This window comes from Bufo bufo, chromosome 6 (assembly GCF_905171765.1).
Source record: "Bufo bufo chromosome 6, aBufBuf1.1, whole genome shotgun sequence".
Classification (NCBI taxonomy): Eukaryota; Metazoa; Chordata; class Amphibia; order Anura; family Bufonidae; genus Bufo; species Bufo bufo.
In genome coordinates, this window is record NC_053394.1 from 363606774 (window position 1) to 363622938 (window position 16165).

The window sequence follows — 16165 nt, forward strand, 5'->3', positions numbered from 1 at the left end:
CATCTTGGATTTCACAAAGTCCGCTGAAGCTTTTAGATCTTTTTGTCAGATGTTTCTATGGAATACTGAAGTACATAAACATAAAGTACATTTCATAAGTTTTTACAAAGACTGAATATTTTCAGTGTTTACCCTTCTTTTTAAAGACTTCTGCAGTCCACCCTCGCATGCTGGATATCTGCTTCTGGGCCAAATCCTGACTACTGGTACCCCATTCTTCCTAATCAGCGCTTGGAGTTTATCACAATTCAGTATTTTTATTTGTCCCACTTTTTGAGGATTGACCTGAGGTTCTCAATGGGATTGAGATCTGGGGAGTTTCTTGGCCATGGACCAAATTTTCAATGAATTGTTCTCTGAGACACTTAGTTATTACTTGTCACGGTCTCAGTGTGGTTTGCTGTGACATGGGTTTCATGCTGCTCACTATCGTGCTCTGGCGTACTGGCTGTGGGTAATGCCGTGTATGCTGGTTGCCAGGGGCGATGTGTAGTTTTGGTAGCCTGTTTATGCACTTGTATGCTTGTTCCTTTCCCTGTCTGGTTCTTGTGGGGGTAAGGTTTTGGTCTGGGTGTGGTCACTAGGTGCTATATAAGGCCTCATGCACACTGCCGTTGCCCGGCTGTGGCCATATTGCAGCCTGCAAACAACGGCTGTGTGCATGAGGCCTTATCCTGTTGCTGGTTGCAAGGGGGTCAGTTGTTCTCCAGTCTTGTTGGGTGCTGGAGTTATGCACCTTACCTGGGTTCCCTTCTGCCCAGTCTTTGTGGCCACCTAGTAAGACATCAAGGTCACCTGGTCTCCTTGTATGGGTCTATGTTCCGGTTAGGTGTTTGGTCTGTGACTGCCATGAGTCATCTTTCATGGAGTCCAGATGTTTTCATGTATGTGTCATGTCTAGTTTGTTTTTCCGTGTCTGGTCTGTTACTGCCATGTATCCTCCTGCATGGAGTCTAGACATTCCCTGTCTGTGCCTTCGCTGAGAGGGCTCCTGGGTTCCCCGGAGGGAGGACATCCTGTCAGTGAGCTGCTCTGCCTGAGACCGCCGTGCATCTATTCTGCATGGGGGTCCAGGCAGTTTCTGGTGTGCTGCTTCTAGTGTGTAGTCTGTACTGTGTCCTGTGCGGTGTTCAGGTTCCAGTATGTGTGTCTGGGTTCCAGTTGTTGTTTGTGTGGACCGCTGGTGCCTTCTCCAGCAGTCTCTGCAGGTAAGTGGCCAAGTGCACCGGGACCATCCTGGAGGTGCGACCAGTGAGCTTCGGCTAAGTTCTTCCCTACAACCTGGGGCTCTATGAAGAACGGGGCTCACTGGGTTCTTGCTGTCTGGGTTTGGTCCCAAGTAAAACCGGTGCACTTGGTCCAGTGGTATTTCTTGCCACTGGTTGCTTACCTGCTGATCCAGTTTCCAACTCACTGTCATTTTTCTGTGTATGCTTGCTTTGGTGTATTATTCGTGGTGAGATGTTCTATGGGTCAGTTGGACCCGCGCTAGAACATGACATTACTTTTGTCTTGTGACATGGTGTCAATCGTGCTGGAAAAAGCAATAATTTCTCCTGGATGGTTTGGAGAAGTTTCTCTTGGAGGAGGTTTTGATCCCATTCTTTATTTATGGAAGTGCTCTTAGGCAAATCTGTGAGTGAGCCCGCTCCCTTGGATGAGAAGCAACCCCACACATGAATGGTCTAAGGACTCATGGTAGTGGTCACCTTTTCTTCTCCAGACCATTTTTCCAGATGTCCCCAACAGTCTGAAGGGGGCTTCATCAAAGAAAGTAACTTTCAGACACTCCTGTGTAATCCAATCCCGGTACCTCCTGGAGAATGTCAGTCTGTTCTTGATGTTTTTCTTGGAGAGAAGTGGTTTCTTTGCTGTCCTTGTTGACACCAGAACATCCTCCCAAAAGCCTTCACCTCTCTGTGCGTGCAGATGCCTTCACACTTGCCTGCTCTCTTTCCCGAGCAACCTTCTCATCCAAAGGAACCCACCATGTAAATTGTGTTTTATTTGTTTTAAGCCCTAGGTCTGAGGCAGAACATGCATCCGACACAGAAGAGATTATGCAAGTGACAGGTGGAGAGGTAAGTACGGTAAGTGACTAGAATGTTAGCAAACTGTTTTTGTATAATTATTTATGTTCCTCAAGTGATGTCCTTTATGTGGAGGGGGTTCCTATGCTTGAGCCCCTCACCTCTTACATCTTATAGCAGGGATGCCCAACCTGCGGCCTTCCAGCTGTTGTAAAACTACAACTCCCATCATGCCCTGCTGTAGGCTGACAGCTGTAGACTGGCCAGGCATGCTAGGAATTGTAGTTTGGCAACAGCTGGAGGGCCGCAGGTTGAGCATCAGTGTCTTATAGGATCAGAGTGTCCAAATTAATATACACTGCTCAAAAAAATAAAGGGAACACTTAAACAACACAATGTAACTCCAAGTCAATCACACTTCTGTGAAATCAAACTGTCCACTTAGGAAGCAACACTGAGTGACAATCAATTTCACATGCTGTTGTGCAAATGGGATAGACAACAGGTGGAAATTATAGGCAATTAGCAAGACACCCCCAATAAAGGAGTGGTTCTGCAGGTGGTGACCACAGATCGCTTTTCAGTTCCTATGCTTCCTGGCTGATGTTTTGGTCACTTTTGAATGCTGGCAGTGCTTTCACTCTAGTGGTAGCATGAGACGAAGTCTACAACCCACACAAGTGGCTCAGGTAGTGCAGCTTATCCAGGATGGCACATCAATGTGAGCTGTGGCAAGAAGGTTTGCTGTGTCTGTCAGCGTAGTGTCCAGAGCATGGAGGCGCTACCAGGAGACAGGCCAGTACATCAGGAGACGTGGAGGAGGCCGTAAGAGGGCAACAACCCAGCAGCAGGACCGCTATCTCCGCCTTTGTGCAAGGAGGAACAGGAGAAGCACTGCCAGAGCCCTGCAAAATGACCTCCAGCAGGCCACAAATGTGCATGTGTCTGCTCAAACGGTCAGAAACAGACTCCATGAGGGTGATATGAGGGCCCGACGTCCACAGGTGGGGGTTGTGCTTACAGCCCAACACCGTGCAGGACGTTTGGCATTTGCCAGAAAACACCAAGATTGGCAAATTCGCCACTGACGCCCTGTGCTCTTCACAGATGAAAGCAGGTTCACACTGAGCACATGTGACAGACGTGACAGAGTCTGGAGACGCCGTGGAGAACGTTCTGCTGCCTGCAACATCCTCTAGCATGACCGGTTTGGCATTAGGTCAGTAATGGTGTGGGGTGGCATTTCTTTGGAGGGCCGCACAGCCCTCCATGTGCTCGCCAGAGGTAGCCTGACTGTCATTAGGTACCGAGATGAGATCCTCAGACCCCTTGTGAGACCATATGCTGGTGCGGTTGGCCCTGGGTTCCTCCTAATGCAAGACAATGCTAGACCACATGTGGCTGGAGTGTGTCAGCAGTTCCTGGAAGACGAAGGCATTGATGCTATGGACTGGCCCGCCCGTTCCCCAGACCTGAATCCAATTGAGCACATCTGGGACATCACGTCTCGCTCTATCCACCAACGTCACGTTGCACGACAGACTGTCCAGGAGTTGCCAGATGCTTTAGTCCAGGTCTGGGAGGAGATCCCTCAGGAGACCGTCCGCCACCTCATCAGGAGCATGCACAGGCGTTGTAGGGAGGTCATACAGGCACGTGGAGGCCACACACACTACTGAGCCTCATTTTGACTTGTTTTAAGGACATTACATCAAAGTTGGATCAGCCTGTAGTGTGTTTTTCCACTTTAATTTTGAGGGTGACTCCAAATCCAGACCTCCATGGGTTAAAAAATTTGATTTCCATTTTTTTTTTTTGGTGTGATTTTGTTGTCAGCACATTAAACTATGTAAAGAACAAAGTATTTCAGAAGAATATTTAATTAACTCAGATCTAGGATGTGTTATTTTTGTGTTCCCTTTATTTTTTTGAGCAGTGTATATTAGGGTATTTGTGGAGTGTCATTGCAGCCAAAAATTGCACCGTGGAGCATGTCAGCTTGGTTTGCAATTTGATTGTTAAAGGCCTCGCATGTTTGCATGTTAACCTGCTGCGAATCTGCAAAATCGTGCTGAATAGACCCCAATGACTGCACGGTTCTGCGGGAATCCTGGCTGAATCTCCCATTGAAATGAATAGAAACCATAAAAAAGCTCCGTGTGTGTGTGTGTCCATGCGGTTTTTGGCCAAATACCACAAGGTGAAAATGCTGTTTTGTATTGAAATAAACACCCATTGGTTTAAACCAAAAAACTGCATGACAAACACTTGGGAAATGGGCTGAAAAAAAACACACGTGGATTCCGTGCTGAATTTATCCTTAAAATGTAAGTGGGCATCTGTGTGTCAAATTAAGGCCTCATACACACGACCGTATCTTTTGCGGTCCTCAAATTGCGGATCCGCAAAACACAGATCCCGGCTGAGTGCATGCCACCATTTTTTTTTCAAACTCCTACAGAAACGTCCTATCCTTGTCCACAAAACAGACCAGAATGGGACATGTTCTATCTTTTTTTGCGGGGCTACGGAGCGAACGTGTGGATGTGGACAGCGCACAGTGTTTTGAGGCCCCATTGAATTGAATGGATCCGCATCCAACCCACAAAAAATGCAGATCAGATGTGGACAGAAAATACATGTGCATGGGGCCTAAAGGAGCTGTCCGTCCAGGAAAAAAAAATTAAAGGAGGCAGAATGGCTTTAAAAAGTAAAAAAAAAAGTCATACTCGCTGATTCCCCACTGCTCCGGTTCTGATGCTTGTCCTGTTGCCCGCTGGTCTCTAATTCCTGGTCCCATTGGTGGGATCATACACTTATCACCTAACTACAGGACAGGTGATAATATGGATTCTGGGAAAACCCCTTGAAAAGGGTTGTCTGATTGGTGGGGGTCTGACACCAGGGACCCCCGCTGATCAGCTGTTTAAGAAAGCATTGGAGCTTGCAGTAGCGCCGCGGCCTTCTCCCTGCTCACCAAGTAGAGCGCCGTACATTGTATAGCGGCTGTGCCTGGTATCTCGCTCATCCCCATTCACGTCTATAGGGTCATGTGACCTACCTATGAGCGAGGCATCACTGGCATAAGAAAAGCTGGAGAAAGCCGCGGCACTTACTGCGAGCGCCGCTGACTTCTCAAACAGCTGATCGGCATGGGTCCTGGGTGTCGGACCCCCCGACTGATCAGAGAAAAATCTCAGAAAACCCCTTTAAGTTGAAGCGGGAACAGGGCACATATGCTTGCAGACGTTAATTAGGGGTTTCATGCCTTTTTTTTTTCACAGACTGAAAGAGACAACGTAGCCGACGAAAAGGGAGGTGATGTGGGAACCCCAGCGGTAACTAGCGGGGTGAGCATTGCCCCCGTCTCCTCTGCAGCCAGCATCTCCAGGTCTGTTCTGTCTCACCACATGGACGGCGGCGCAGGCTCGGGTGCGTTTGCTTTGGCATGAAGCCTTTCTATTTACAGCCTCTTTATCTTCTCTGATAACGGTGAACACTCACCCTCTTCTTTACCTCCTGTTGGAATATAACACCCATAAACAGCTGTTCACCGATGAGGGGGGGTTTCCAGGATTTTAATATTCATCACCCATCCTCAGGATAGATCAGCTGTCTGAAGAGGCCGCGGCACTCGCCTTACCCTGTGAACAAGGGCGTAACTATAATTCATAGGACCCCATAACTAGATAAAATGGGGCCCCCACCAATACTGTAAGAAAAATGAAAGGGGTTGTGCAGGCCATATATATTGATGACCTATCTTCAGGACAAGTCATCAAATATCTGATCGGCGGGGGTCCAACACCCAGCACCCCCGTCAATCAGCTGTTTGAAGAGGAGGCGGCACTCCATGCAAGCGCTGCTTCCTCTACACCGCCCGTTTTCTCCCTTGCAGTGTAAAGACAAGTACTTGCTCCACTTGTAATTACACTGCACCGCCGCTGCTAGGCAGACGACGGGCAGTGTAATGAACAGGAAGTAGCGTCCGCACGGATCACCACCTCCTCTTCAAACAGCTGATCGGCGGGGGTGGTGTCGGACCACTGGCGATCAGATATTGATGACCTATCGTGCGGATAGGCTATCACTATATACTACCTGCACAACCCCTTTAAACAGCAGCATAAGAAGCAATAATTAAAGGTATGTATAATAGCACCATATATTAGAAAACCTACCTTAAAGCAAAAAGTCACCATATTGTCATTCCCCACAAAAATGTACAAAGTTTTTTCACCTGATTGACAGCCCCCTTCCCCGGGCCCAAAACCTCTGTGCCCCATAGCAAGAGCTATGGCTATAGTTACACCCATGCCTGTGACTTCATGATGTCACGTCCATCGATCATATGTCCTATGTGCAGCTCAGACCCATTTAAAGGGGTTATCCCATCTTAGACAATGGGGGCATATCGCTAGGATATGCCCCTATTGTCTCATAGGTGCGGGTCCCACCTGCAGGGGCAACGTCCGCGCGGCGGCCAGGACAGATCGAGACCCATTTAACTTGAATGGGTCTGTGATTTGTTCGCACCGCAAAAAAATAGAACATGTTCTATTTTCTTGCGGTGCGGAGGCACGGACAGAAACACCACGGAAGCACTCCGTAGTGCTTCCATGGGGTTCCGTGCCTCCGTTCCGCACCGCAGCTCCGGATTGCGGACCCATTCAAGTGAATGGGTCCGCATCTGTGATGCGGGGAGCACACGGCCAGAGCCCGCATATTGGGGACTCTCTGTTTGCGGGCCTCAATACGGCCGGGCAACGGCCGTGTGCATGAGGCCTGAATTGCAGATCTCACTTCAAGTGGTCCTAACCTGCTGTTCCATCTTGCTGTTTCCACGGCGTGATTGGACTAAGCACCGTCCCCGGGTGGCCGGGCTCATGGAAATAGCTACGGTTCGCTCGCTGTCAATTGAATACATGCTAACCTTAGGAGTCCAGCGGGCGGTTCTAATCAGTGATTGACAGCCTTCCCTGGATGATTGTGCATAGAAAGATAACTGTCAATCACTGACTAGGACCGCCCACTGGACTCCTATGAATAGAATGTTTCCAGATGTGGGGGACACATCTAGTGGACATTTACGGCAGGGTGAAAATGCTTGATAAGTAGGAATCAGTTCTTCCCAAAGACTTCAGGGGGTGGGGGGCACACACAGTAGCACGTCCACCACTCCATAAACGTCTAAGGAGAGAGCAGACAGCCTGGATCAGTGGAGGCAGGACCTTCCTGAAGTCTCCGTCTGAGGCCTTAGAGCCCCTGTTGTTGTTAATGTGATGCTGGTTATTAGTAATATTATTCTATATAATTTCAGATGACGGCACAGCGGCAGTGTCCTCCTCCTCTCTACATCGGCTGAGCCGTCAGATGGCCAATAGTGATGAGGAGGAGGAAGAGCCAAACAGTCCAGAAGAGCTAAAGGAAGATGATGAAGAAGAAGAAGAAGAACTGGTGGTGTTAGATCCAGATCATGTAAGAGCCGCTTCAGCTTAGCAACCTGATCACGACTTCTCATGAGCGGTACCATTATGTAGCCTGTACTTGGGGTCGACTTTCACAAAAAGCTACTAGGTATTAAAAGGGTTGTCCCATTTGGACACTTATGACATATCGATAGGACCTGGGACCTGCTTCTGTCTCAAGAATAAGGCTTCATCATGAATGAGGAACTGCTATGGGACTTCCAAAAAACAGTTTTCATAAGTCCCATAGAAGTGAATGGAGGCGGGCATGAAAGCGTTCACTGCTGTGGGACCTATGCCAACAGCCGAGCGTGCTATTTTCGTGCTCTTCGTTCTTGAGATAGGAGCAGGTCCCATAGGTGGGACCTGCATTTATTGGACATTTATGGTGTAAATGACTGCATAGGAATACCCCTTTAAAGCATATGTCTCAACCATTTTTTTATTTTATGTCCCAATACATCTAACATGAAAAGGAAAGCAACTTTGCACTAGGTCTTAAGTGAAAATTTGGTAGCATTTTGCCTGTACAGCTCCTATGTGGGTACGTGTCTCCACGGTAAAAGACAGGAAGTGTAATCCTGCAGTCTCTGAAACCTTCTTCCATTAGTCCCTTACGTTACGGTAACCTCTATAGGACAGGTCGGCCAGAGGTGGAGACCAGACGGAAAGCAGGATCAGACTGCATAGACTTGCACGTTGTCTGTTACCATGGAGACACATATTCTGCACAGGAGCTGTAGAAATTAAAGGATACGCCATTTTTATTTTTTAGAACTCTTATTGCAGAGTTGCTCCGTTTTTTACTTTGTATGTATTGCAAGAATGAACAAATGATTGCTTGAAGTGTAATAAGGTAAAATGACGATAATGACGTTTGAATTATTTTTTTGGGCAGCCGCTGATGACAAGGTTCCAAACCGCTCTTAAGAATTACCTCGCCAAGCAGATCCAAAGTCTGGAGCTGGAGCTGCGTGAAATGGTAAGTAAATGATACGTGCTCTTATTATAAAGGCCAGTGTGTAACACAGATAAAGGTAAAGAGAATTTTTTTTTTTTACAGCAGCGCCACTCTTTGGCTGTGTTTGGTATTGCAGCCTATCCCTATTCAGTGGGGCAGAGCGGCAATGCCACGTCCATGGATTAGAGTCAAGCTGTTTCTGGAAAGAAGGCAGATCCCTTTTCTAATTCTAGGCAACCTTTTATATAGGTTTTCCTAGACTTTAAAGGGGTATTCTGGTTTTTATTGTTTTTATTTGTTTACGTAATAGAAAATCACACAATTTTCTAATATACATTTATTTGAAATTCTGCATACATACCTTTCTTATGTATGTAATACATCCATGGCCTAAGGCCTCATGCACACGAGTGTTCCGTTTTTTTGCGGTCCGCAAATTGCGGATCCGCAAAACAAGGAAGCCACCCATGTGCCATCCGCAATCTGCAGAACGGAACGGGCGGCCCATTGTAGAAATGCCTATTCTTTTCCGCAAAACAGACAAGAATAGGACATGTTATATATTTTTTTTTTTGTGGGGCTACGTAACGGACCAACGGATGCGGACAGCACGCGGAGTGCTGTCCGCATCTTTTGCGGCCCCATTGAAATTAATGGGTTCGCATCCGAGCCGCAAAAACCTGCGGCTCGGATGCGGACCAGAACAACGGTCGTGTGCATGAGGCCTAACTCAAACATGGCATCAGGTCACGTGACTGATGCCATGTCTAGTCCTATCCAGCTCTCCTACAGACTAAAATGGACTGTACGATTAATTTTTTTATAAAATAAAGGTCTGTGAGCAAAATTTAAAATAAATGTACTGTACAGTATATTAGAAAACAGTTCAATATCCTATTGTGTAAATAAATAAATGTAATCATTAAAACCGGAATACCTCTTTAATATTGATGACGTGTCCTTAGGATACGTCAGGGGCACCGCCGCTGATCAGCTGTTGGCAAGAGCAGCGCCGTACACTGTGTAGTGGCCAGGCCTGGTTACTGCAGCACTGCTCCCATTCAGGTGATCGGCATGTCAGGGATCAGACCCCCGCCGATCTGATCGATCTGATATTGATGACCTGTCCTAAGCACAGCAACACATTTTGCTGAATTGGTCCTTCACAAGAGGTCAGAGAGGGACTGGTGACCCAAGACATTTACTATTGAACAGCTTTCTGCAACTGGCTGTGTAGTGTATTATATACATGGCAGCCATAGAAGCCAAACTAAGCGAGTAAGGCTACTTTCACACCTGCGTTTAGGTCGGATCCGTCTGGTATGTGCCCAGACGGATCCGCACCTATAATGCAAACGCTTAGATCCGTTCAGAACGGATCCGTTTGCATTACCATGAACAAAAAAAAAAAAAATTTATTTATTTTTATTTTTTTTTCATGATAATGCAAACGGATCCGTTTTGACTTTACATTGAAAGTCAATGGGAGACGGATCCGTTTGAAAATTTAGCCATATTGTGTCAACTTCAAACGGATCCGTCCCCATTGACTTACATTGTAAGTCTGGACGGATCCGTTTGCCTCCGCACGGCCAGGCGGACACCTGAACGCTGCAAGCTGCGTTCAGGTGTCCGCCTGCTGAGCGGAGCGGAGGACAAACGGAGCCAGACTGATGCATTCTGAGCGGATCCGCATCCATTCAGAATGCATTAGGGCTGGACGGATCCGTTCGGGGCCGCTTGTGAGCCCCTTCAAACGGAACTCACAAGCGGAGCCCCGAACGCTAGTGTGAAAGTAGCCTAAGAACAGTGGGGGTCATTTGGGGATGCAGAATCTGCAACTTCTTCCCCTAAAAAAAAAAAGTAGGCATGTCATTGGTGGGGAAGGGGCTGAGCCGGCAGACCCGTCGCATTCAGCATTTTCTATGCCTGTTTTAGGCGTCGAAAATGTCCGTCTTACATTTAGAATCGGCGCTGGATGCGCCAAAGTTATGTAAAGGTCTGGGCCGCATCATTTACGTCACCATGATATCAGCAAATTCTTACAGCAGTGTGTTTTCGGTTGACTGTTTATTCTGTAAATGACTGAAGGTATGCTCGCAGGCGTGACCGGACACACTACTAATATACAGTAATTACCGTGTTTGCAGAGCACATCGATGAAGAAGAATAAGAGTGAGCGTGAAGATCTCGGCGTGATCCTCTACGGCATACAGCAGGAACTGGCCCGGCAGCAGATGGGGCTGGAGAAGCACCATGATAAGCATGCTCAGATCGCCACCTTACGTAGGCAGATAGAAGAGGAGCTGGAAAATATTAGGAATCTGTACAAGAAAACCCACCACAATGCAGATACTGAGCGCAAGAAAGGTACATAGAGTGAGAATTGTATTTTTTTACCACAGAATCCGCTAGGATATCAACTACTATTTAATGTATAGTATTTAAAGGGGTTGTCCCACCAGTAAATATCATATTCATTGTATAGATCAGGGGTGAGGAACCTTTTTGCTGCCGAGGGCCATTTGGATATTTGTAACATCGTTCGTGGGCCATACACAATTCTCAACTTAAAAATTGGACTACATATATTTGGTCAAACATATAACTGACTTAGGGGTAAGTTACAGAAATTGCGCCTTCCCCAGCGCCTGAGCTCAGACCTTCCCCAGCGCCTGAGCTCAGACCTTCCCCAGCGCCTGAGCTCAGACCTTCCCCAGCGCCTGAGCTCAGACCTTCCCCAGCGCCTGAGCTCAGACCTTCCCCAGCGCCTGAGCTCAGACCTTCCCCAGCGCCTGAGCTCAGACCTTCCCCAGCGCCTGAGCTCAGACCTTCCCCAGCGCCTGAGCTCAGACCTTCCCCAGCGCCTGAGCTCAGACCTTCCCCAGCGCCTGAGCTCAGACCTTCCCCAGCGCCTGAGCTCAGACCTTCCCCAGCGCCTGAGCTCAGACCTTCCCCAGCCTGAGCTCGCCTCAGATCAGGTCAGAGTGTGTGTCTATGTGCACTATGTCCGGACGCTGTATGTGTCAGGACACAGAGTGGGGCTGGAAGACCAGGGAATGTGAGGACAGCTAGTGCAGTGCTGTTCTCACCTCCCTTGCCTCCTGCATGGTAATGACTGGTTATATAATGGAAAAGGTCATTAGCATTTTCACTATATGTTCTGGCCGGGGTTCCACATGGATTGATCCCAGGAGCCGTATGCGAGCCGGAGGTTTCTCACCCCTGTATAGATCATACAAAATGAAGCATAGTTGCCATTTACATGCAGTTATAAAATGGTCCAGTATTTACTTACATAGTATGGCGCCACCTGGTGTTCAGAGTTATAGAAATGTGCACGTCCTTCTACCGAGCTGAGTTCTGGTCCCTCTCCCCACAGAGGGCTAGCAGCACTTAGGCAAAGCAAAGGGACAGAGACAAGCCAATGAAAAGGCAGCAGAAATATTTATTCTTTGACCTGTTAGATAGGTACATGATGTAAACTGTATTGAAGGTAATCTTCTTTCCAGTGTAGTAAAGGTAATCTTCTTTCCAGTGACTGTATTTGTGAGTTATAACCTCCCTTCTGATTCTCAGCTGTGTCATGTGACCAGCACTCTGACTCTCCAACTGACACAGCATCTTGTGTGGATAGGAAGTCAGTTTTTCCTATGTATTCCTATGGGAGCCTCAATGTCTGTCTGATAGGGGTGAATAGAGAAGTAACTGACTTCCTGTCCTGTGTCAGAGATTAGAGTGCTGGTCACATGACACAGCTGAGGATCAGAAGGGAGGGGATAACTCACAAATACAGTCACTGGTAAGAAGATTACCTTCACTACAGTTTACTTCATGTACCTTTCTAACAGGTCAGAGAATAAAAATTAGCTTCTTTAAGCATATTATTTGAAGTTTAGTGAATAATCCACTTTCTTGCAGTTTCCTCTATGCAGACCGAGGTGGAGAACCTGGCTTTGCATTTATTCTACATGGAGAATATGTCTGGAGACGTGCGTTCAGACATCTCAGTTATGAAACGCGCTGTTCATAAAACAGAAGCGGAGAGAATTCAGGCGGAGGTGGAGAAGCAGAAACAGGTATGGCGATCTGAAAACCTTTTAAGGCCCTTAATGGGGTTTTCCGGGAGAAAAATATTGATGACCTATCTTCAGGATAGGTCCTCAATATCTGATTGGTGGGGGTCCGTCTCCTGGCACTGCTACCTATCAGCTGTTTGAAGTGCACCGTAGCCTCTTCACAGCATACCAAGCACAGCGCCATACATTGTATAGCGGCTGTGCTCGGTATTGCAGCCCAGGCCCATTCACTTGTGACTTATGAACACAATGTCACTGGCCTAGGAAGAGGCTGCAGCTTATTCAAACGGCTAACTGGTGGAGGTGTCAGACCGTGACTGATTTATTGAAGTCCCATCCTGAGGTTATGTCATCTATAGTCTACTCCAAGAAAACCCCTATAAGGGTCCATTCACACGTCCGCAAAATGGGTCCGCATCCGTTCCGCAATTTTGCGGAAACGGTGCGGACCCATTCATTTCCAATGGGGCCGGAATGTGCTGTCCGCATCTGCGGATCCGCACTTCCGTTCCGCAAAAAAATAGAATATGTCTTATTCTTGTCCGCAATTGCGGACAAGAAAAGGCATTTTCTATGAGAGTGCCGGCAATGTGCGGTCCACAAAATGCGGAACGCACATTGCCGGTGTCCGTGTTTTGCGGATCTGGCAAAACACATACGGACGTGTAAATGGACCCTAAAGATGTAGCTTGTTTTGAACCTCCAAAGTGCAAAATTTGTATTGTTTTTGCATTTTTATTGCTGCATTCCGCAAACTATAATTTCCACGAGCATAGCCCTCTACCCTCTAAGGTCTTGCTTTTTGCAAAACGAGTTGTATTTTTTAATGGTACCATTTTGGATATTGAATATTGGTATGAATAATATATTGAAAAAATCTTGAGGACGTTCACGCGGCGGGTTTGGCGTGCCATGCCGAAATTGCTCCTAAAAACTTTCAGCGGTCGTGTCCTTTCTGCCTCCCATACATCTCACGGAGGATCGAGCGGCTTATCGCCACGGCCATGCTGAGAAGGGACACGTCTGCTCTCAGCATGGCTGCTGCTTTAAGCCGCCACTCCGCTATCCTCAGCGCTGCTTCCCATTGAAATGAATGATAGGCAGAGAGGACATGGCTGCCGGCGGGTTTTCTGTGAAATTTCAGCAACAAAATTACACAGTAAAAACGTGTCCGTGTGAACATTTTTGGTGGGAAGAAGGGTGGAAGACCCGTCATTGTTTGTTTTTTGGGATTTGTCTTTAGACCATTCACATCAGATAAAAGGACAGGTTTTTGCAATCACAGAATTCTCCTCAGCAGGTCGGCCATGTGTGAAGATACCGGTGTAGCTGCTGATTTTAACATCACGGCTCTTTTTTTCTTAGGACATGTTTGTGGATCGACTAACACGGGAGGTGGACAGACTTAGGGAGCAGATCGCTCTCTATGAAGCCCAAATTTCTGCTCAGAGAGAAGACACGAAAGCTGCACGAGAAGCAGTCTCTGAGGTTAGAATGAAAACTTCCTGACCTGAAAAATGATTTGAGAACTTTTTATGATTATCCAGAAAACGCGTTTCCCCTTACTTCCAGGCCAGCATGGAGATTGAAGCTATAGGTCTAGAAAAGAAGCAGCTCCTACAGCAGTGGAATAGTAGCCTTATCGGGATGACCAGAAGGGATGAAGCCTACGCTGCTATTCAGGAAGCTCTTAGGTGTGTACATCTTCTAGAAAGTGTATACTAGGAGGTACATCGGGGAACATTGAAATGATGTTTAAAGTGGGAGCAACTCTTATAACCCTTAGAGGGGTTCTGCAGTTTGTTTAAACTGATGAACTATCCTCTGGATAGATCATCAGCATCTGATCAGCGGGGGTCCGACACCCGGGACCCCCGGCGATCAGCTGTTTGAGAAGGCAGCGACGCTCCAGCAGCGCCGCGGCCTTCTCACTGTTTACCGCAGGCCCAGTGACGTCACGACTAGTATCAACTGGCCTGGGCGGGGCTAAACTCTGTTCACTTGAATGGAGCTTAGCCCCCCCCCAGGCCAGTTGATACTAGTCGTGATGTCACTGGGCCTGCGGTAAACAGTGAGAAGGCCGCGGCGCTGCTGGAGCGTCGCTGCCTTCTCAAACAGCTGATCGGCACGGGTCCCGGGCGTCGGACCCCCGCCGATCAGATGCTGATGATCTATCCAGAGGATAGATCATCAGTTCAAACAAACTTCAGAACCCCTTTAATGCAAAATAGTGTACATACAGTATACTTCATCTGCCACAGATTCAAGTACATATATGGCCACAGGAGCCTTGCCCTTGTGATCACTGTGGGAGCCCAGCTGTGACTGACAGGCAGGCCCCGCTGCAATGACCAGAGAGAACTCAGATCCCGGCTTTTTAACCCATTAGCTGGAGAGGGCTCTTTGCAAGATCTCATCGCCTCACCCATGCAACGCGATCATGCGGTGCCGATAGGTTGCTATGGCATCGTGGTCTGCCATCTTAGTACACCTGTTAGACCCTACCAGAGACAGGGCTTAATAGGATGCATGTTACCAATGATCAAGTGGTATAGCTGCGCCCCTTACTACCCAGACTATTAAATTATCTCACTATTTTACGAACACGGTGAACTCCATGAGGAATAAAATTTTTATATTTTCTAGAACTTCTGTTTTTGTTTATTTTTCCTTGGGGAAAAAACGGAATAAAAGACGATCAAAGAAATGTATGTTTAATGAAATGTCAAGTCCTCCCGAATAGAACATATCCTCACCCAGTTCTATTGATGGAAAAAAATGGCAGGTCCTTACAGTAGGACTATCTGTGACCACAGATGGCTCAGATCACAGCTGCTCCATTTATTTGCGAGGTAAGGGGTCCCAGCTCACATAATTGTAGAGGGGACCCAGCAGTCTGACCACCACCAATCTAATAGTTATCCCCCTTCAAGTAGATATGGAATACCCCTTTAAGTATGACATGAACGTGGTCATTACATTTAATCCCTTCACAACCAGGCCTCTTTGGACCTTCAGGACCAAGTTTTCCAAAAGTCCTAATTTTTTACAGCTTTTTGTCTCACCATATTGAGAAGTGTGAATTTTTTATATATTGCTAAGATGCATTGAAATGTGCAAATTGTTAATGGCTACCTATAGGATCACTATGACATGTCAGAAGTCTCATGAAATGACAGCTAATGCCAACAGATAGCATGGATGCTGGGTGTATTAATGTCATTCTTTTCTTTTCAGCTTGGCACAGCAGGAGCTTCTTTCCATGGAGGCAGAGATAGAAGGCTATAAGAAGTCGGTTACAAAAGAAGAGGAAAAGCACGAGAAGCTCGCGTTTATGATTAATCGTTCAGAGAGTGACGCAGCCATGAGCAAAAAGCTGATTTCTCAGTGTCAGGCTACGCAGGAGGCACTGAGAGTGGAGTTCAGCACATACCTGCGCACATTAGAGGAGACCGAGCAAGCTCTAAGTCGGGTCACCGCAGTAAGTATTATATGGTGTGACGGCAAAGCGTGGGCGGGAAGAGTCAATCACAAGTTTTAGGCTACTTTTACACTAGCGTTTGTCCAGCAGGCTGTTCTGGCAGAGGAACAGTCTGCGGATCCCTCTAACACTTGCACACGTGTGCT

The 16165-nt window shown here is 47.3% G+C and overlaps 1 protein-coding gene across 2 annotated transcripts in view; it reads left to right on the forward strand.

Moving 5' to 3' along the window:
- Positions 1–16165, forward strand: part of CCDC40 (coiled-coil domain containing 40) — a 42079-nt gene that overhangs the window by 6813 nt on the left and 19101 nt on the right. The window contains exons 2-10 of one of the 2 annotated variants that reach the window (XM_040435110.1): positions 2018–2081; positions 5315–5462; positions 7351–7508; positions 8397–8480; positions 10610–10829; positions 12381–12538; positions 13904–14026; positions 14111–14232; positions 15776–16019. In XM_040435110.1, coding sequence (XP_040291044.1) covers positions 2018–2081; positions 5315–5462; positions 7351–7508; positions 8397–8480; positions 10610–10829; positions 12381–12538; positions 13904–14026; positions 14111–14232; positions 15776–16019 — 1321 coding nt within the window. The remainder of the gene's footprint in view (positions 1–2017; positions 2082–5314; positions 5463–7350; positions 7509–8396; positions 8481–10609; positions 10830–12380; positions 12539–13903; positions 14027–14110; positions 14233–15775; positions 16020–16165) is intronic. The other variant, XM_040435112.1, reaches the window with a different exon arrangement.